Raw genomic sequence first — 22,933 nt, forward strand, 5'->3', positions numbered from 1 at the left:
ACCATCACAAGAAAAGCCTTGAAAAAAGACAGACAAGTCCAACCAACAGGGAGTCCATCAAGAAAAAACACCACCACGTTAAGACCAAGTCAACTCTATTGCAAACCGTTGCAAAGTACAAATTACTCCCACCCACACCTGTGTTTTCTGGTGCGGGTGCCATGATCTTAATCATATCGTACCCCAAAGACAAAAACACATGGTTTTGAGATGTGAACGATAATGCCACCTACTCCGTCTACCCAAGAATTGGTCACTTGTTTGCCCGGCAGTTGACACTTATGAGGTCAAGATAAAGGACAAATATTGAGTACACTTTGCCAATTGGGTTAGGAGTTTATTTCCAACAATGTAGGATTAGTTTATATGTTTAGAAACCGTCTCCTAATGAAAATGACAGAATTGTGCACTGCACTATGTTTTGCACACATGTTGTACTGGAAGAATTGTTTTGTTTATGTCAACCACATTGTACATGTATGTAAGTTTTGAAAATTCGCCTTTTCTGTTTGTCTGGAACTAAATATTTGAGAAGAATGAAAAATGAACATACCAGCAAATTAATAAATGCTATTAAAGTTGCATTGGAGCTATTAATGTTTTTTGCATGAATAGATCGGCAAATTAAATATTGACTGTTGTGGATGAGAACAGGGCAGATTGATACTTGCTCGATAACCAGAAAATCTAAGAAACTATCAGAAAGGCTAGATGAATAGAAGTTAGGCAGAAAAATACGAGTGGCAGGACACCTCATGTTTCATATACCTACTTCCGTCTACCGCAGAACCACTTTTGGATACTTTTCCCACCTCACCATTTTGGAATTGGGCGGGTGTGCAGGGTACTCCAGGAGGATATTCTGGCCTAGTGGAGGTGTACATGGAGACTGGAGAATGCATGGCCCAACCCAATGCTCGGCTCAAGGAGGAGGTCAAAGTAGTGCATTTGATGGTGCAAGCAGTACAAAGGAAAGTAAGTAAAAAGAAGAGTGCATGTGTACAAAGCATTGACGCGTTGCCGGTTACCACTCTGGCAGTGAGGTTGTGGCCTGCAATCAGGAGTGATCTTGGCCTCAGAAGCCAGGCAAGGGGTAGCCATGAGTATATCCTAGCCTGGGAGCTTCATCAGAGGACGAGCGGAAGAAGACTCTGCATACTGCTACCAATGAGCTTGGGAGCAGTGGAAGGAATTGCGCTTCTTCATGTGCCTATGTTTACCACGGGCCCCACCCGGCCTGATCTGGGTATGGGAATGCTAAGCTGGTGGCAGCAACTCTGCTCTGAGATGGAGCACATTTGGGACAATGGCCCTCATTACGAGTTTGCAAATTCGCCTTGCCGGTGCCCGTGTCAGATATCCCGGTGTTACTGGGATATTACGGGTGCCAGCAACAGCGGTAAATTCCCATTCCATGAAGTCTGATAGGACTCCAGGGAATGTGCTGCCCCTATCACCGGCACCGCTAGTACCAATGCCGGTGATAGGGGCAATTCTCTGCCGGTGGGGCATGAACTCCCAGCAGGTCAGGCCTGCCGGGAGTTCACTGCCTCTACCGGCAGACTCGGAGTGAACCGGTCCAGAAGAAATTCCAGAGCCGGTAGTACTGGCAATATTCCCGGTATTTTTTCCTGACCGGGTCTCCCATAATGAGGGCCAATGACTGGAAATGATACAACTATCAATAGCAGCCAGTTATTGGGGCGAATCAGGAAATATGTCCACGAGTTCCTTGTTCTATTTTCGAGAAGTACTTCTGTTATGGCTTGGTGCCAAGTCACCACAATTTTGAAACAAGGGAATACGTGCATTTTTGGGATATAGTGTGCCATTTGCAGAACGATATTTGAGAGTGTGGGAGTATGCTAAACAGTATGTTGTGCCAGCGGAGGCCCTTGCTTTCAAGGCACCATGCATATGTGGCAGGGATTGTTTTCAAGATATGACAAGGGTATATAGGTGGTGCACAGTAGACTAATCTTAGTTAAACCATTTTACCCATCAATCGGTGTGTGGTGGATAAACTGACTGGCGAGGGTAGCAGGGGAAGAAAGATAAGGAGTCTGGGGGTGGGGGTGGAGGGCATTATAGGAGACAACCAATGGTTTATTAAGTGTATGTATACATAGGATTCTTGTATAGCGCTTAATAGAATCTTAAGGCTGCTTCAAATCCCTGGGGGGGGAGAGGAGAAATGGAAAGCATGAAGCGGAGTGGATATAGGCGATGGGGTGGGGGGCGACAGTTAAAAGAAACAGTGTCTGCCCATAACTTGGGGCTTCCACTGCTCGGTTCGGGTGCAAAGGGTGGGGAGGGCAGAACAGAAAGGTTCAAGGCAGGTATTTCCCTCCCTCGTCCCCCAACTGAGTCCATAGACAGTCCCTCCCCATTACAAGGCTCTCTCCCTAGAGCTATAGTGAGTAATAGGGGGCTATGCGCTGGGAGACTCTGGGGGTACAGCATTAGGCTCCAAGGGCGGAGCTTGCAGGATTAAAGTGTTCATGCATGTAGGGATTAAAAGTGTACATCTATCACCCTTGTTTTAAAGCGCCCCTCCTGCCGGATCAAATTCCTTTACAAAAATAAAGTATACCTTTCTCCAATAAAATTGTGCCAGTATGTCATTTGGAGATGTTGGCATGGTGGCAGTCCTGCAAAACGAATATAAAATGAAATGACTTATTTCCTCTTCGCTGACGTGTGTACCAGCTCTCGCCAGGGTCGTACGTCTTTAATGCGTACACACATACTGTTGAAATCATGGATACGGCACAGCGGTGTGGACTAGATTGCCAATGGAGATAGATACAGTATAAAATGTGGGTAACAGAAGGCCGGCAGAACAAGGGGCCACGTCGCTCTGCACGTGCAGTGCTTACCTGCAGAGGGACTCGAACGCATCCCGGTCCAGAAATTCGTGGTCATGTTTCACTGTGTCGATGTCTACGGGGAACTGCTGATCTGCAAGGCGAGACATGACATGCATCGTTTAGGATAGGAGTTATACCAGAATAGACCCTGCGTTTCTATATTCTCAGGGACACCATTATAGCCAGGTGCAGCCCTCTGTCTCCCCATGCAACCCCCCAACCCCCATCCGTCCACCCTCCCCCCTTTCCATTCCACGACCCCACGTGGCTTCCTTATGGGAAGGACCGCATTGCAGATGGCCTCATGTGCGGGTTGTGTGTTAGAAAAGACAACACAGCTACATTTCGAGCTACGGGAAGTGGTATTTGGGTGTATTTACAGAGTGCGCCCCAAGCACAAGTAGCTATGCTGTGAGTGGGCGGTAGGGGTGGGCATTCATCAGGCAGCTGGGGCGCCACTGGAAGGTGAGCCGGGAGTTTTGCTGTTGCCATAGTAACCTGTGTTGCCTTAATAGTCTTTCTTCAATGGGCCCACATGGCCTGCTGCTGACTATAGGTGCGTGGAATGCTCAGCGAAGGTTTGTCCAGGAGTTGTAGCCATCATAACAACGAAAACTGTTGTCCAGTAGGTGATATTTTTCGAAAGTATTATTGGAGAGCACACCGAAAATAAATGTAATGTTTAGGACTATTACGGAAGGCATTATGAGCAGTTCAACTAAAAAAGTAACCATGCAGGAGCACATAAATCGACACCATGTACGCCTCGTAAGGAAACCGATCACAACCTGGTCTGGCATATTTGCCCAAATAAGGTAGTTAGTCATATCATGTTCATTTAGAAAGACCTGTATGGATAGGAATGTCCATTATATGTATGTACCAGGGTTGGATGTTTTCAGCCACTGCTATATGTGTCGTGGCTTGCTTAGGACCCTTCAGCACCAGTCTCTTTCGCACAATGTTCAGTTTTGGCTGTTGCATGCTGGGAAACCTCCATTTCTGCTTCCATGATGCAGTACAAGGATTCTGCCTTTCTTAAGATGTTCACCTTTGGCTATTTTATGCCTCAGAACCTTCATTCCGGATTCCACGGTCTAGTGGAACGGTTCTCTCTTTCTCACAATGTTCAGTTGTGGATGTTGCATGCTGGGAAACCTTCAATCCAGCTTCCATGATGCAGTGGAAATGTTCTCTTTCTCACAATGTTCTGTTTTGGCTTTTGCATGCTTGGGAACATTCATTCCAGGTCCCATAATGCAGTGCAAAGTTTGTCCCTTTCTCACAATGTTCTGTTTTGGACGTTGCATGCTTGGAGACCTCCATTCCCCATTCCATGATGAGTTGAAATATTCTCTCTTTCTCACAATGTTCCGTGTTGGCTGTTGCATGGTTGGGAACCTTCATTTCAGGTTCCATGATGCAGTGCAAAGGTTGTCTCTTTCTCACAATGTTCAGTTTTGGATGTTGCATGTTTTCGGGACCTCCATTCCAAGTTCCATGATGCAGTGCAAAGATTATCGCTTTCTCACAATGCTCTCTTTTGGATGGTGCATGCTTGGGAACCTTTATTTTAGGTTCCATGATGCAATTCAATGAGTCTCTCTCTTTCTCGCAATGTTCTGTTTTGCCTGTTCTATGCTTGGGATCCTCCATTCCAGGTCCCATGATGCAGTGCGTCTATCTCACAATGTTACATTTTGGCTGTTGCATGCTGGGAACCTCTATTCCTGGATCCATGATGCAGTGCAAGGATTCTCCCGCTCTTAAAATGTTCACCTTTGTCTATAACACTCCTCACAACCTTCATTCCAGGTTCCATGATGCACTGCAAATGTTTTCTATTTCTCACAATGTTCTGTTCTGTGTGTTCTATGCTTGGGAGCCTCCATTCCAGGTTCCATGATGCAGTGCGTCTATCTCACAATGTTACATTTTGGCTGTTGCATGCTGGGAACCTCTATTCCTGGATCTATGATGCAGTGCAAGGATTCTCCCGCTCTTAAAATGTTCACCTTTGTCTATTACACTCCTCACAACCTTCATTCCAGGTTCCATGATGCAGTACATTGATTCTTGCGTTCTTACAATGCTCGGTTTTGGTGGTTGTGCACTTTGGCTCCTCACCTCTACGCCCCATGATGCAGCTCAAGGGTTGACGCTCTTTCACAATTATCCCTTTATGATATTGAACACCTGGGAACCTTCCCTTCTGTATCGAGGATGCTTTGCAATGCTCTTTCTCTCTCACAATATTCATTTTTGATTGTTGCACTCTTGGGAAGATTCACTCAAGGTTCCAGGATGCAATGCAAGGTTTCTCTCTCACGAAGTGCTCAGTTTTGGTGGTTGTGTACTCGGGAACCTGCACGCCATGTTCCAGAATGCAGCGCCAGGACTGTCTTTCACACAGTGATTTATTTCAGAGGTTGATCACCCAGAAACTGACACAGCAGGATCCATGGTTCAGCCCAATCGTTGGCGGCACAATGAACTATCAACGCCGAGTCCACTGTCCAGCACGGAGCGTCTCTCTCGCACAGTACTTTAATTTGTTTGGCAGGGACTCCTCCTTGCTTACTTGGACTTCTCCCTCCATTCTTACCCTCCGCCCTTGGGTTCTCTGAATCTCTCATGTCTACAGCAATGCCATGGTCCCAGATGCTCCTTCCTGGGTTGCCACGCACCAATGTGTTCTACTCTTTTTGAGGTTATTGTACTGCAAGGAGACTCCCTCTCTTGCTTGGTGATCGTCTTCTCCCCCTCCTTATTACCCCAGGGGTTTTGTCTTACTACCACTGCTTACAGCTTTAGTTTCTGACATCAGTGAATCCCTCGAGGGGTCTCCAGTGGCTTCTTCCATTGGCACCCTCATTTTTTTCACAGCTATCCACTGCGAGAGACCCCTTTCTGGCTCTTAGCATGTACCGTTCATCAGAGTCTCCTTATGCTCAGCAGGAGTCTTTGCTATGAGGTCATCCAGTGACTTTTGATTATGCCACAGAGCTGTTGATCTGCTCGCATGAGAGACCAAGTCAAAGGCAGACTTCTAGAGTTTCTGTTTGGTGTTGTGTGATGGAGACACTTAACAACACTTGGACGTTTTTGAATTAAAGCAAGTGGTTCTTGACTAAACAAGTTCTGCATCAACTGGTCCAGACATAATTGAGATGACTAAATATTATAATTTTATTGTGTATGAATGTTTTTTTTATACAATTGATCACTTTTTGTGATATGACATGGTTCTTAAAAGATTGTGGATATTTGGCAAACTGCAATGTATGTGATGCAGGGTGGAAAAAATGCATCACATGTAGTTCATTCTTAAATCGGCTCATTAGGGTAGTTCTGAGAAGCCAAAGTAAAACAGGCATTGACAACGCCAATAGATCTAATGCTGCAAACGTAGTGGGTAAGATTTATTTTCCTGTAGTGGCTTTATTAAAAAAAAAAAAAAAAAAAAGCACTGCTGCATTTGGATTTGCAGAAAATAAAATCTATATTTGCAAAGTAAGACCTAATGCCTTTGCCAATGCTTGCTGGCGCCATTAAAGGATTGGGAGACTCAAGGTTTCATATTCACGGCTCCCGATTCATCAGGGCCACGTTCATTAACCACATAAACCATTACATCCATGGACATTTGTAATAACAACAATGAGCACATGTTTCCGGTGTTTTAATCGCAGCAATTTTTACTGCGACTATTTTCACTGTGGTATTTACACTGCTGCCGTTTAAAAAAAATAATAATTAATGGGGGTGCCTCCTAAACCCCCATCCAACCCACCATCACCACCCCCCCAAAATCCCCACACAAACACACAAAACATATTTGTCGGTAAAATAGCCATGGCAAAAATGTCCACGATTAAGACACAGTAACCATGAAAACATGAAACACAATGTAATGCAGCACAACGGTGGAGAATACATCAATGCAAGGAGCAGCATTCAAACAAAGAAGCGCTTCAAAGCAACATCATCACATCTCTGCCCAACTTAAACACTTCCACTTGATTATAAAAAAGGGCTGCCACATAACAGAGCTTTCACCATGATGCAGTTGTTCATCAACACAGAGCAGCTGTCACAGACCAGAATCCCTCTAATATCCACTGCCACAGTCTGTCAGGGAGCTTACGCTTTCTCTAGCCAGACCCAAAACACCCACCACAAAACACATGGATGGTCAACTTGAACAAGATATTTATGCACAGAAGTCCTATGGATTATATTCCCCACAACTGTCAACCTGCCACATACCTTCAAACAGCTGAGCATATTGTGGGAATCCAGCCGCTCTGAGCCAGTCACAGGCTTCCTTGGCTTCAATTTCTAGTAAAGAGAAGACAGATAAAATGATTATTTACTGTGACTGACAAAACCTTAAGACAACAAATAATTAATTAGTAATGAAAGTATTTCTGTCTATCGCATCGCACAATCATGCAGAGTTAGTTTGGAAGCATTGAAATAGCTAAGGCATGGTACCAAAACATACAGGTATTTCTATAGGCCAGGTGATTTCTATTTATGTCTTGTAAAACTTAAAGGGTTTGACACTTGGAGGAGCTGACTGCCTCAACTCGCAGGTCCGCCACAGAATCGGCATGGTGAGATGTGTGGGAGCAGTGGTGGGAGGCCAAAGGGTCGCCACCGCTGCTCTCGTAGATCTTTCTCAATGAGGCCCAGTGACTCAATGCCCCGTCAGGCTGCCAGCTATAGAACAGACTATCCCTGCCTAGACAGGGACGTCATTTCACCAAAATGCCAGGGGTAGTGGAAGTGACATCACACGACCCTTGACCTCTGATGACACCACAGGAAGTGATGTCATTTACCCCACCCCGAAGTGACTTAATGGGAAGCGAGGGAACACGACCATTCACCCCTTGACAAAACAGGAAGTGGCATCACATATCATTGTTTCTAAGTATACAAATATGGTTACAATATCACTGTAAAGTGATGTACATTTCATACAAGAATGGATCACCATATGTATCGTTAACATCAGTGCGTATAGGCCAATATTACCAAATTACTGTGAATGCATGCAGACGTCCAAGGCCAAACAATAATGGTGTTATTATATAGCACTTTTTATAGAACAAATATACATACAATATCACCCAACCTGTGTTGGTACTCACTTATCAACCTCAGCAGCATGAAAGGCTAAGTTGACCTTGCCGGGAGTCGAACCTGCAAGCAGATCACACACACATTGCAGCAGTGAGCGCTCAACCCACTGACCTATCTTACTTGCTTTAGCTATCAGAAAACCAGCCACTCCAGAAACAAAGAGCCACATGTTGCTGGTCTAAGCCCAGCACCCTCCATTGTTTATTTATTTATTTTTTTAAAGGTGTTTTTTTAGGGGTAGCAAGGGTGGAGACCTAAGGGGTCGCAGTTGTGACCCCTAAATGACGTTGGTGGCCCTAGAGGGACCTTTGTGACCCCAAAATAGAATTCATATTCACAAAAGTATCACATGACCTTGAACACTGCAACTTAGTGTATGTTCAGAAACAACAGCTACCCCCTGAGAACATTCATCCCCAGTAAATGTAAAAGGAGTGAAGGGTCTGGCTACCATGCATTGCACCAAACTGCTGAGTCCTCCTCTGGCATGCAGGCTCGGTAACTTACCCAATGCAAGTCACGCATGGCATCACACGGGCTGGCCCTAGCCGGCATGGCAATGGGGTTGGCTACTTTTATGCTCACCCATGCAAAGTACAGAAACACTTCTTACCATGGGTACCGGCCGGCTTTTGATTTTTGGTAAATGGGGAAAAAAATGTATTGTGCACATAATGAATGCTTAACCCCAATTGTACAAAGGTATCTTGATTTGCAGCAAAAAGTTGAAAACGCTTGGCTGTTAAAGCGTGTGATTCGTGTTCAGGGTGTCTACAGGAGCACACTGGTACATTGGTTTGTAGCACAGCAGGTGTTAGTATCAAGAAAGCGCAGAGGCGGCCCCGCCAGCATTCTGGCACACATGAACAGGTTGCAGAGGCCTTCTGGAGATCTGCATACATGTGCACCCGGCCCCTGGGAAGAGCCCCGGTGGTTAGAAGAGGTAAAGGTTTTACCTTCAGCCGCAGAGCAGTCATCGACATGTCTACATGCACAGTATCTGCTCAATATGAAAACCCTACAGCCCACCAAAGCTAATAACGCGGGCAAACCACTACCCACTTTCCTCCCATAAAATTCCAACTTCATAAATACTCTTGTTTATTAAAGAAATGTAGGACAATAGTTCTAAAGCTGTTTTAAGGTCAATCCTGCCATTTTTGCTCTTTCCATTTTGCATTCTAAATAACTGACTACAAGTACCAGAATGCAACATAAGAGCCAAAAAGCTAAGAATGTTTGATTAATGTACCCCTTACATTGGACAACACATATGTCCATAAACTCTCTCGATCATCTTACTAAGTTCAAGACTTAGACACACACCCAAAAAAGCCTTTGGAATAAATCCATCTGCTTGGTTCCAGCATTTGACATCACCCAAGAATTCAGAATCTCCACAAAGTCATAGCGACTTCCCTGCCCTGTTACTAAAGAGCAGTTGTCCCATTGCCCCAATGTACCCGATGCCCATGCTTCTGACACTCACATATGGTGCAGCCCAGTGGTCAAAGAAAGCGGGAGCTGCTGGGAGCGATGCTCCTCTACTTATTTTTTTTTTTAACTTTTACTGTTCCTATACTTTTATTTGAAAAAGAAAACGTTCTGGAATGGTTTAATTTTAAAATAAGTGTGTAGGAAGAAGTTGAAACTTGCACTTCAGTGCGCGGCACTGAACGTTCCCTTAAACAGCGGCGCATTTGTTTGGGGGTTTGGATTGCGCGTGGGAGGGGGCGTGGCGATGGGATTTGTGGGGTGCATGGAGAGGCCAGCAGGGAACATAGTTCCACTACTTGTTTTCGTACCATTCGACAACTGGTGCAGCCGAGAAATAGCTAAAGCGTCTGGGGACAACCCCCCTTTAAGAGCTCCGTGGGTTTATGCACAACTGCAAAACCTGCAAACAGAAAGTCACAGGTTCAAACGCATGCGGAGCCCTCTTGGTCTGTTGACTGTGTAAGGTTGATAAATGATTGGCAATACGTTGAGGAGCACCCCCGTCTTCAATTTACAGGCCCTGATTCACAGAAGCCTTTTATAATGGGGAACTCCCATTGAAAAATGCTCTGTGAATCAGACCCACAGAGTTTCAACTGTGGCATCAATGGTGATATCAATATTTATACACCCTTTAAAAAAAAAAAAAAAAAAAAAATTATATATATATTTATATATATATATATATATATATATCTGGGCTGCACTCGAACCCTGAGTTAAAGAAAGCACTTTCTGGTGTTTGATGACAGTGACAGTTTTTCAATGAACATCAGAGTTTTCACAGTGCTTGTTTTTCTTGGCATGCCGGTAGTTGTCGTTTTTCTGTTCCCATTGGAAGGGTAGGACTACATACATACACTAGGTAGAGATAGAAAGACTAGCGAGTTTCTCAGAAGCCATGGGACCATCTAGAATTCTTTAAGGCAGAGAGTCCAGGGCGCACTTCCCATGCAGCGAGGCGAGGCAGCTTTTTGTAAGAGGTCTTTGCAGCTGGGCCTGGCAATCCCCTGCTGCTGCGGCGCGCCCCTCCCACACGAGGCATGCGCACATGAGAACGCACTGTGGGACCCGGCCCTGGCGGGAAGAAGGCGAAGGACCCTGCAGGGGAGGACAGGCAGAAACTAACCAGAGCCCGCAGATTAATCGAGAAGCAGCGGATCCAGGCCCACGCCTGTCATGATTTAGCGGCCGCTCTGCGACATGTTAGCCATTGCGGGGCCCTTCCAATAGCGCTCTCCTGGCCAACCATCCCTCAGAGTTGGCAACTCACTCGCCCATGTCACAGCAGGCCGCAGATGTCCGGAATTAACTGCTCATTGGAAAGCAATTAATAAACCTCGGCGGACAACACGTTAACGTTCCCACAGGAGCGGGGTCGGAGGAGAGCTGCGCAGAATTACAGCGCGCCCGCCAGATGCCTCAAAAATGTAAACATAGCTCAGTCTCTGGAAAGATCACGCCCCGCCAAAAATGAAGGAATCAGAAACAGTGCCAAGAGCCTTCACACTGTCCAGCGCGCTGCACCCGAACTCACTGCAGGCGAGATGCCTTCCGGCTCGCGCTCCTCGGCCCCAAAGTGTCTCTCGCCTCGCCTTCACGCCCTACATGTCCCGCCGCCGCATCAGCGGATGGTTATTGAAAGGTCAGCCGAGCTCATCACGTGATCACCACTGCAGTAATGGAACCACTTTAGCTCTCCACACCAGTAACAGCCAATCATTACTCATGGAAGAATTCAACTCACAAGGCCTAAAAGACAACTTTCACCTACCAGGATGCCAGTGGGAGTGGGGTGAGGGTGGTACGCTGGCATCAGGTACTGCGCACAACCTATCACAAACATTATAAACAGCAGATGGGTCAACACTGAACATGGACCAACCACTACTTTGTCCAATTTCAAGTCCCTGGTAGGATCTGCAGCAGTTCCAAAAAGATATGATAGGTTATTTATAATGCGCTTAATACCCAGAGGTTTCTAAGCGCGGACCCTGGGATCGAACCTGTGGTGCTCCCCTGAGCTATCCTCCAGAGACTGCAGGTGCACAAACTGTATGGAGTAGCATGACCCAACCTATCAGTGCCACACAACCTGCACCAAACATTAAAATCTCTGACAGCTCACAAAACCTTGACGCAGCAGAGCATTTTAAATAACAAAAAAGACAAGCAACCAAACAATGGTCGCAAACAGGAATTTTCCATTTTTAAAATGGAAGGGGCTCAGAGACACCAGGGGCATAGGTTGTAACTAGAAGTGGACATTTCAGAATGCCCTGCCCGCATGAAGAAATACTAAATGTGCGGGGAAAGGGGCAACCAAACCTTCTTATTTGGCATTAATACAGGCAGGTGGGAGGTGCCAATCAAAGTAATGAACATTGCGAAATACCAGTGCGTTTTGTAAAATGGTGCGTGTCACCCACAGGCCATTCATGCAGAGTGAAACTTTCATATGCCAAATACTGTTAGTACTGCAAGTGCTGTGTGGATTTCCACAAGGAGCGTTAGACTGCAAGTCACAAGGCAGATTGCGGATTCTGTACGTAGACGTCAGTCGTTGGTGAATCGAATCAAGTGGCCCAGTGGCCAGTAACAGCACTGTAACGGGGAAACCGCACCCATCCAATGCGAAAGCGCTGTTGCAGTGAGTTTCCCGGCCAGTGGAGCAGAGAATCCAGTTGGAAGCCCTTTGAATAAAGCAAAACAGGTATTGATGCAAGGGCCCAAAACATCTATGGATTCAGAGCCCTTCCAGCATCTCGCCCAGAAATCTGAGATTAGGGAAGACATCTGCCGAACAGAATAAAACAGGCAGTGAACAAAATCAATCGTAGTCTGTGTGAAAGAACACATCCTCCAGAAATAGCTGGACACATCTGGCTTCCAACAGACATTCAGCCTGCAAAGCAGGCAGAAGCAACCGATCAGGTGGGAACCTTCACTCCAAAAGTTCAGGCGATTCACAAGGCATTATCAGAAAATCTTACGATTGCTGTCTCAGTCATAAAAGGTTTTTACTGACTAACGCTCATATTCTTGATTAATTTATTAAGCTACATTCAGCCGAGTGGCATTGTATATGCAACATTAAAAGTACAAACACATTTGCAACAAGTGTGATAAGTCACGGTTGCGGTCTAGTATACACTGAGATCATCACTATAAAAGCACCAGAAGGAATTTAACTCTGACGTCACATTGTGAAATAACATTGTGTACAGTATGAAACGTGACATATTTTAAAACTAAGACTGAACGAAAATAATAAAATGTAACAAGCCACGCCAAGTCATTCACTGTTTCGCGATGATAACGGGAAAGATTACTTTAGAAGGCTTGTAGGTCAGTAATCTCAGCACACTTACAATAAAATATTAGCAGGTAAAAAATCAAGTTATGATCACAACCGTTAATAAATGCAGTCCATATTAAAAAGCTGTTCTTACAATTAAAACCACTAAGATTTTAAATAACTACATCGTAACATCTGGAGACTCTCACAAGATGTTAATAGGTGTTCAATAGTTTCAATACCATCAGTACCACATAATCAACAAAATCTAGAGTTCTGTGGTATTCCAGATCGTGTCCCTTGAGTAATCAAGGCGTTGCTAATGTTATATTTTAATCTCATATACTGCCTAGCAACAGCACTGTTTGAATACACAGTTAAGTACGTGGGTTTAGATGATCGATCAATGATGTACTCCCAGAATACAGGTTCACAAACGTTGTTCTTTTCCAAATGCCTGGAGTTTAGATTTTAAACAAGACTTAATCTTATACGCCACTCCATTTGTTGTTCTACCACAGCATCCCACTTTCCATTTTGAGTGCATGGAAATCAACAGGCCAGGAGTCCCCATTGTCTCACAATTATCAATTTCACAAAATGCTTCAAGAAATGTTGCCATCATGGTATTATTCCCCAGTTTAAATAGATTGCCCCAAAACATATCCGTCTTCACAGTAAAGTCAGCCAATACGCCAGTAAGATCGAATTCTAAACACAAACACTCAATTGGGAGTGACTGTGGTAGAAAAGTCAACGTACTCAGTATTAATACTTCCTACCGCTTAATTTCTGTTCCATATTTGTGTCCCCACATCGCGATACCATAAAAAAGGATTGAAGTAATTTTAGTTTGGTATAGTAACAGAATTATCATGGTGGATATCCCCCATTGTTGGCCAATGAATTGACGAATAGTTCCAACTGCTCTGTTGCATTTGACCTTTGTTGCTTTGCCAGTGTGTTTCACATCTCAGGTCGCTTTGTACATGAATACTTAAGTATTTATATGCAGAAACATTGGCAAGATGTTGCCCCTTCTGGGTGCAGCTAACGGTTTGGTTTTTAGCCTGAGATGGAGAAAATGTCATAATTTTACTCTATTGCTTTCATAACGTACTTCACGCCAGCTCAATGTAAACACAATAAGTTAATGAAATATCTTGAACACCAATTTCAGTTTCCCCATATAATGTTTTTTTTTGTGTGCATTTTTCCATTGATGCATTTTGGTAGCTACTTTCCTTTCTACGTTTTGCTCTTGCTTTTTATCTGAAAACTAGATATGGAAACTCCAATAGCATAAAAGTAAATCAAACGAAGCAAGTGTCTGGAAACATGTCCAATGGGGAAGCTGGTTACTGTGCACATTAAAAACATTGGCCATAGTCATAGGCCAGCAGAAGAAAAGATTGCCAGGATGCTTCCATTTCCACTGGTCATTCTCATGCTCTGTCGTTACCTCCAAAATAATTAATTCAGTAGTAATAAGAAAGCTATAGGGAGAATGATAACCCAAGCAAGCCCAGAAATTAACACGCTTACTTCTTGTTTACTTCGGTTTATGAATGGTTTATGAATGTTATTACCTGGTGAAACAATTGTGCTTGTGTGGCTCATTCCATTGTAGGCCAAGTGTTGGTGGATCCTAGCTGCCTGCCAGGGAGGTTGTCCATGAAAATATCGCATAGAACATACAGAGACAGAAAATGCTGCCATTTTTTAATTTGTATTTTTGATTTGAAGTGGGGGGGGGCCCGCAGTCCCCCCCAACATTCCACAACCCCAATGTATCCCCTTAACCCTCTCCCCATCTATTAATTTGCTAAAAAGTCAAAAAAATAGAATAAAATAATTCAACATTTTCGGCCTTGGATTTTTTAAATTCAGATGTTTCTGGGGATACTGTCAGGGGAGGGCAAACTGCAATAGATGATGATGTTGCGGAGCAGTCAAGCCAGTTCTAAGGCTCTGCTAAGCCCAACTGTGCACTGCATTCAAGCGGTAGCAGAATCATTAAATATGCAAGCAAATAGCAGCGCCTAGATAGTTAATGATTCCGGATATCCCATGCATTGTGGCAGGAAGCCTATTGCATGCATGCACACAAACTGCGCAAAGCCCAGAACACTGCTTGGAGTAATGCATGGAGATTTCTAGGAGATTGGAATCTGTCAACGTGTGCAACCTGTTTCCAGTTATGCCGTATCAGATGAAATCTGGCTCAATAGCACGATTTCCATTAGGAAGGGCCAGGAGTTACAATGGAGGCCACCATCAAAATATAGCGTGAGTGCAGTGAAATATGCGTACACACCCCAAACCCGCAGACGTGCCTCAACCGTGCAGGAAATCTCAATATTTCCTTCAGGTTCAGCAGATCCTGTTCCGGATGCCCCCGAATGAGCTCAACCACCAGGAACGTCTAAGGTTGTTCTATTTTCTGGGTACATTTCATTTTCTGTGGAATAAGGCTGCCATGTTTTGGTTTGTAGCAGTGGTAGAACCTTGCAGGGCATGTCTAGTTTTAACACAAACTGTTCTTTATATGCTGGGCACGGGAGGAATGCAAACTTCTACTCTTTACTTCTGCAAAAGATGTCACCTTAGTGTTAATTGACCAGATGACGTCACCCTATAGATTACATTATGATTTATAATACTATTGAAAAAGAAACAGGCGCTTGCCTTCTTGCTCATGGGTAGTCTGGCACCTGTAAAACCCTATCTGGGTTCAAACATTCTTTTCTTCCTTAAATTCAATGTACTTTGCCAACTTGTGAACACTTGCTTCTAGAGAGGAAGGATCGAGGAAACACCCACGTCACATCATAATCCCCCACAGACGTGGCAGGGGGACAGGAATTCCTATCCTGGAGACATTGGAACATTTTCTAGTAAAGTAGAGAACACATTAAGAAAGATGCCCACAAAATATAGTAAGCAGGCAACTATGAGAATCAATGAGATTTTTTCGTGTTTGTTTTAAATGGTACAGGAAACCACCAGTTGTATCTGAATGCATCCAATTCCCAGGGAGCAGGGTGGAATTCTCGATTAACTAGACTGAGCCCGGGCAATAATCTAGTCATTGTAACTGATTGCTACTTGCAGCAATGCGATTTGGCCCCCACGCGTTTGCTGAGAGGCACCGCAGGAAATTGACTATATTACAAAAATCAATCAGATTAAAAAGAGTAGTCCTCCCACAGCCAACTCTTTCCACTGCCCACCCCTCCCCCGTGACCCAAAACATCGGTGGGAGACAGAACACCGTAAAGCCGTTTTCGCCTGTGCGCTGCTTCCGTTACTTGATTTCTTGAAAGAAAGTGTTGCAGCCGGTTTACCGACCACCACCGAATGCAAATGGGCTCATTAGCAATGGAATGAACCAACTGCCGGGGGTGGGCCAGGAAGGAAAGAATAACGCCAGGGATCAGCCCCAAATCACGCCCATTGAAAGTGGACACTTAAAGGGACGCTGAAAGTCCACCTGCAGCAAATTAAGCAAGGCAGAGCTGCTGTAATGTAAGCCTGGACAGCTTGCTCCAGTCAGGCAGAATTATTTTGTTCTCCGTAAACCTTGGGTGTTATGCTGTTCTATCAGCTGTGATGTACTCATTTGATACGATGGTCTTGAGTGGGTAGTGAAAGGTGACTACAATGGACCCAGTGTTGGTGTGAACTGGCAGTATTTGTTGAAATAAAATGTTCTTATCAGGGTGCAGTCATCTTCTTAATTCCAAGTGAAGCATGTGTTGCGACACAAATGCTCACCTATGGGTGTCAACTGCCAGTCATTTGCTGAATCTGCCCCACTGCATTCAAATCTCGTGGGGTGCTAATGCAAGCGACATGCCCAAAGCAGCAGTGTAGATGCCAGCTAACGCGCTAAAATGCACCCTCTCTGCACAGGATGGACACAGGAGACCGCCAGGCCTTCAGTGATGTCTGTCTGGTCCAGTCTTCAGAAAGAGATCAATTAAGATCACACATGAGGTGAGATGTTTGATCAGTGCTGAGCTTGCCCAGTTCATGGACAGTGAGCTGCAGCTAAGCCCAGCTCTTAAGATCTGTCCTTTCGTGTTGCTCACTTCTAATGACGATTGTGACGCATTGATTGAAGTGAGCGGGAACGGCCGGGAGCGGTGTTCCAATTCTTTTCCTCTATGCTCTACTATCATATTCACCTTTCTAAATAGAGGATTTGTCCATTCATGTCCCTGTGCGAGTGTAAAGTTGTAATGGGAACCTTAGTTATTAGTTACTTAGACTATTGCAATGTCCAGGCTGCACCACCTGATCACATGTTGCACAATGCTTCCGCCTACTCTCTTCTCTGCCAAGACCACAGTTCCAATACTTTTTTCGGTATACTTCTACCACTGTTGTGAGGGAATTAGCCGGGCCTTCGTGACATGATCGGGCACTTCATTCCTACCCGGGCATCCATCAAGACTACACCGGAAGCTGAAACTGACCCAAAAAAGCTTCTGGAAGCAGTTTTGGCAGCTGCAGTGTGCTTCAACCGCAAATCATAGAACACGCCAAGCGATATTAACTGCTTATAAAGTTGCAATCTCATTTTAAAGTTACTATCATTGTTTAAAAATAGATCCTATTAAGATGTAATTCCACTCGGACGTGTCTTTGAGTAAATGGGAGCAATAGTCCATTAAGGCTTGCCTTCTGAGGATACATTTGGTTAGGCATGATTGGCAGGGAATCTACACCAATCAGCAGAGGAAACATCACTTTTAGCTCAGGGTCTTCCTTTTCATGATATCTACACGCCTTACGCCCCTCCCAGGCTTCAGAAAGGCCGATGCCTCCAAATGACCAGCAGAGATGCTGCATTGTTAGTGACATGTCAAACTCACCTGATTTCCGCAAAGAGCTTTGTTCGCCTGCCTTGATGTGAGCACATTTACAGTGATGGCATCTTCCTGGATCTCCAGTAGACTGCCGAATGCTGTGCTGTATGCCAAAGGGGGCAGGTTGATGCTATTCAGTACCAGGAGCTGACCATCTCAGTACCGGGAGCTGGCTGACCATCTCAGTACCGGGAGCTGGCTGACCATCTCAGTAACGGGAGCCGAACATCACAGCCAGTGCTGGGAGCTGAACCATCTTGCAGTACCTGCAAGTCTTACTTTTTCAATGACACTGAAAAAGCAAGGATGTTTTATTTTACAGGAAACAGCACTGACAAATCTTATAACTGTAGCTCTTGTGAAACAAATGCAATTGAAGAGGGTGTGCTCTGTCCTGTAGGAAGACAATCACAGCATACCTTGTAGTAATTGGTGCAGAATAATGCAGATCTGGGTTAGTTGTGCCCACGGGGGCATACAGGCAGCGGTTCAGTAGGCCTATAAATTGGGTTCTTGAATATTGAAAAACGTGCATAAATGAAGTCTGAATATTGTCTTGTCAATTCATGTTCATCTTATGGGGCAAATCTTTGTAAAGATCAGGGTTCAATACTCAAGCATGTTCTTTTATGTTCCAAGACTGAGCGATGCCTGGCATTAGGACAGATGTTCTTCATATACTTTGAAACTGTAGCAAAAGTACACCCGCTGGAGACGTGTGAAGGTCGAGCAAAGATACCGCCGAGGGCAGCACGACCTTCCGCCAGGTAAGACTACACCAAGCTAAAGTGAAATCCATCACAAGTCAATGAGACCCAGCTACAAATATACATGCAAAATGAGCTTGTAAATCCTCCTTTGATTATTGGCTTCAGATTGTCCTTTTCATGTGCAGGACCACACCTGGATTTGGTGTTCTTTATCACTCATGCCGGTAAGGATTGGGGGTGGGTGATATTTTCAGAGGCAGAGCAGAAGTGTCAAATTCTACCCACCCACAATTCTACTCTTTATAGCCATCAGCAATTGTAAGGGGCTGTGATTGGCTCCTCCTACAGACTAGAATGCTAGAAATTCCAGCCAATCAACGTGGCCAAAGGAATAATTCTGGGCACCTAGGGAAGGTGAAGCTCATGGCAAGTTTGCTCATGTGATTGGCTTAAAGTTTGGCATAGTTAGATTGGCTAGAATGTTCGCTCTCACTTCTTGGGTAATTGTAATTGGTTATTTATAACACGCTTAATACCCAGAGGTTTCTAAGCATGGAGCCGGGGAAGGAATCTATGTTGCTCCTTGTCTTGCATCCAAGGCGTGCATGTTGCCACTGAGCTATCCTCCCGAGAAGATTGGAATGATTGACTGGAGGCAGAGGCGTCCTGTCTTGCGCAGTACGAATTGTGTCCCCAATTTGCTTTTGATATGGTTAACGAGATTTTAGGCCAAACCCAGCAAAAAGTGCATGGCAGTGGTTGACAGATGGGAATTCAAACCATCACAGGCTCACTCTGTGTAAATTCAATTCTTCAACAAAATGTATGTTTTGCCTTAACACCGAATTTTAGCACTTTATTGTTGGCTGCTGCACTTTAGATAACTAAGGTGTGCAGACTTGTAATATCAAAATGCGTGCGTTTTAAATGGGCACAGCTATGTCCTTGCGCTTCACAAAGTCTTCCAATGAAATCATGAAAATACAAGGACAAATCTTACTTTCAAGTAAATGACGAAGATGAGGGCCACACATATGGGGCGCACTGTGCACCAGTGGTTCCATGGCAGATTTTGCAAGCAGGGAATTTGGTACTGATCCCAGCTTAACTTCATAACACTGGTGCAATTCCGGGGTAAGCTCCCTATGGTTCACTTCCGTCATTTACCAAAAGTGGAAGCACTTCAAGCACCAATGCATGAAACAGTGTCAAACGGGGAAGTGCTTGCATTGCTGTTGCGCTCTGCAAGTCTCTTTCCGTACGCTACTTATAATTTGCTGGTTGAGGCATTGCACCTTCTGTTGGCATTATCTGAAGCAAGGTTACAGCAATACAAAGTAGCAGTGTGCTAGCAATGCATGGCTAGGCGTCAAAACTGTTGCGCCCCAGCATATAACCTTTCATTGTAAATTACACTCTGGACCATCCGAACATGATCAATCACTTGGTTATCAATGGGTGATCGCTGTATGTACCTCTCACCAAGACCACCTTCACGGCTACGGTGCGAGTCCAAATCATGCCCTTTTGAGCAAACTATGTAATTAATCTGTATTAAGCGCTTAATACCGGATAACAGTCTCCAAGCACGAGTCTGGGATTCAAACCTGTGTTGCTATGCATTGTTTTGCTTCCAAGACAAACACATTGCCCCTGAACTACCCTCCCGACCCAAAGTGAGCACATCCACCTTATGGCCCAAATGCCCGGGTGCATGGCAGTGAGCTTGCACCCTCCATAAAGCAACTATTCCCTCCTGGGTTTGTCTGTGAGCCTGACTGGGCTCATCGGCTCATGTCCAAGGACATCTTAAACAGTGTCCTTATAATGGTGCCTTTGCAAGGAAGGAATGGAGCACCCAGCGATCTGCCCAACCATCTGCCCGGGTGCTGTCAATATAGCTGCAGCCTTTGCGAATGCTCACTAGGTCATGACTGATCGCGGAGGACTGTAATCGCATATAGCACATGCCTCCAGTTTTATATTCAGAGCACTGACATCATTCTGCTGATAAGGGTATAGTTGGCTATATCAAGGCACAGCCGTCGACACTGATTAATGTTACATATGGTGCAAGTGAAACTGAGTTAACTGTACCAGCTGGATACTGCCCAGAGCTTCACACACTGGCCCTGTAAAACCGTTGCTCTGCTCTTAGCCATGTATGTAGCAAACAGACCTGGGAAGCTGTTCACGACTATATGGAGGACACCCTATGACAAAGGTAGTAACATGGATCATTTACAAAAGCAGACACAACAGACTGATTAGTATTTTAGCACTTGCTATTGAGGGCTTATGACGTACGATCCCAGAAACATAAAATAACGTGTACACGTGTGATGAAATGGCTACTACTCTACAGGAGTGTAGGGATGGTTAGTGGCTAAACTGCCTGCTCAGCCGCACACTTCTACTTAACCAGCAGTGATCCCAACCATAAAGGTAAAACAGACACAGCTCGATGGATATACCTCCTTCTCCTTTTTTGGTAACGCAGGCCGACAGCAGGCTGTACTCTCAGAACGGGTGGGACGTGACAAGAGTAGAAACCCAAACTTAAGTACAATCCCCCAAAATAAAAGAATGTGAGCTTAATAATTCTACAAAAAATATAGACATTTAATTGATCACTAAAAATTCAAATAGTATCTAGAAAGTACAAGCAACAACCTACCCCCATAAGAAAAAAGAGAAGATGCAGATAGTACTGTGTGATACTCTGGCAAATTGGGCAGGGGTTTACAGGCAAGCAATTGCAGCAATGTCACTGTTCAAAGGATATGTCTTTCAAGAAAAGTATTGGAAAACAGACTTATAAGTAGTGCTCCCACTTTTCAGTTTTTACTGATTTTTACACATACATTCAGACCAAAATCACTCTGTTCCCTTTCAGTGTTTTTTACTAAAACATTGAAGAATGTGAAACTTCATGTGTGTTGATTAGCTCTTCAGGTTGTCAATTATGCCTTGCAAGTTAATGGCTGTACAAAGTAACACACCAGAGAGGCTAGAAAAACAAAGATGCATTTCCCTTTGAAATTGTTTAAAGAACTACAGATATTTTTTATCATGTCAGCATATGTGGCAGCTGGTTTTTTAAAGGCGAAAATGGATCTTGGCTTGATGTGCAAGAAGCCAGTTGTCTGAGCATCCCTGTGCAAGCACTGTAGCACTACATTGTTAATTTGAATACATACAGAAAAGCACTTTTTGAAAATTATTTTATTAAGAGCAATTATCCATGTGGATAAACACAGATTAAATGACAAAAATAAATATGGACAAATACAGATGGACATGTTGAAGGAAAAGAAAAACATAAAACCAGGAGCCTTACTTATATGTCACTATGGTTTCAAAAGTGGAGCAGTGGGACAGGGCCTCTTGACAGTACCTTCTTCTTGGTCTTAGCTGGTTTGACAGTATTCAACTGGCCTTCTATGTGCTTTCCATGTGGTCAAAAAGGCGTTGAGGTGTGGCAAGCCATGTTAATCCAACTGTGATTTGGTGTGAAGTTGGATTCAAAGGGGCAAGTAAGCAGCTCGTAATTGTGAGATGTGAAAAGCAGCACGGCAGGTCATGTGTCAGCTCCAAGGACATTAAACATGGTTCAAAGCTGCGTGAACAAGACTCCGACTGCTCCTGGGCTTCCTGGTTCCTGGGAGTCTTGCCACGCTCTTCCAGTCTGGGGAGTTTGGTTGGCATCTGCAGGGGTTCCTTCACCTCCTGTGAGGAGCCTGGTTCCAGTGCAGCTGGCAGAGTGGCAGACCTTGCTTCACAGCAGTACACCATCACTATTCCCATGGAATGGTTAGGGGACATGGCTCTCCTCCGCCTTGGGTGCCTTCTATCTTCACCACACTGATGGAGGACTTTGGAATGAAATGCACTTGTAATAGATGGCCATTGCATTTTCTAGTCTTGAAAGTCCACGGACTAATCAAAGAATTAGTGGAAGACCCCTTCATTATAAAGGCAAATTGGCACTGTGATTTTTGTCAAAAGCATGTCAGCTTTATGGGGTGCAATACCTGCTTCTGTAACAAGTCACCCTTGCTTTATTACACCATACTAGAGTGCTTTGCCCTGCAGGAAATGCATGGGACAGGAAGGGAAAGAGCCCCAATCAAAAGGCAAGATAGCAGACCCTTTTCTCAGGTTGACCTTTGCCTCTCTGGCTATTCTAACTCTGTCCCTTTCCTGTGCCTGGTGACTTCAAAGGCCCTGTGCAGTGCAGCACCCCGGTGTGAAGCTGGCCTTTGTTATGCGAGTGCCCCTTAAATCAGGTTTTCCCACGGGATCTGCAGGTAAGAGCTCCTGTGCCTGCCGGGATGTATTACCATTACTTCCAGCGAATCAAAGGAAGGATGCATCTTCCTATTTTCTCACTTGCTGAAGTGGAGACAGTCAGGCAGCCATGAATACACACTGCCCACATATAGCTGGCCCAGCTCACAGAGCTGACACCTGCATGATATAGAATTAGCACTGCTTTTAAAATAATGTGTGCTCTTGTCAGAGTTGCATGAG

General features: G+C 44.7%; 1 protein-coding gene across 1 annotated transcript in view; it reads right to left on the reverse strand.

Moving 5' to 3' along the window:
* Window positions 1-22,933, reverse strand: part of LOC138582719 (rho GTPase-activating protein 7-like) — a 142,835-nt gene that overhangs the window by 86,869 nt on the left and 33,033 nt on the right. Inside the window, exons 2-3 of the mRNA XM_069654298.1 lie at window positions 7,140-7,211; window positions 2,880-2,961 (exon numbers count right to left, since the gene is read on the reverse strand). Coding sequence (XP_069510399.1) covers window positions 2,880-2,961; window positions 7,140-7,211 — 154 coding nt within the window. The remainder of the gene's footprint in view (window positions 1-2,879; window positions 2,962-7,139; window positions 7,212-22,933) is intronic.

Source organism: Ambystoma mexicanum, chromosome 3q (genome assembly GCF_040938575.1).
Source record: "Ambystoma mexicanum isolate Mex_15411 chromosome 3q, UKY_AmexF1_1, whole genome shotgun sequence".
In the NCBI taxonomy this organism is placed as follows: Eukaryota; Metazoa; Chordata; class Amphibia; order Caudata; family Ambystomatidae; genus Ambystoma; species Ambystoma mexicanum.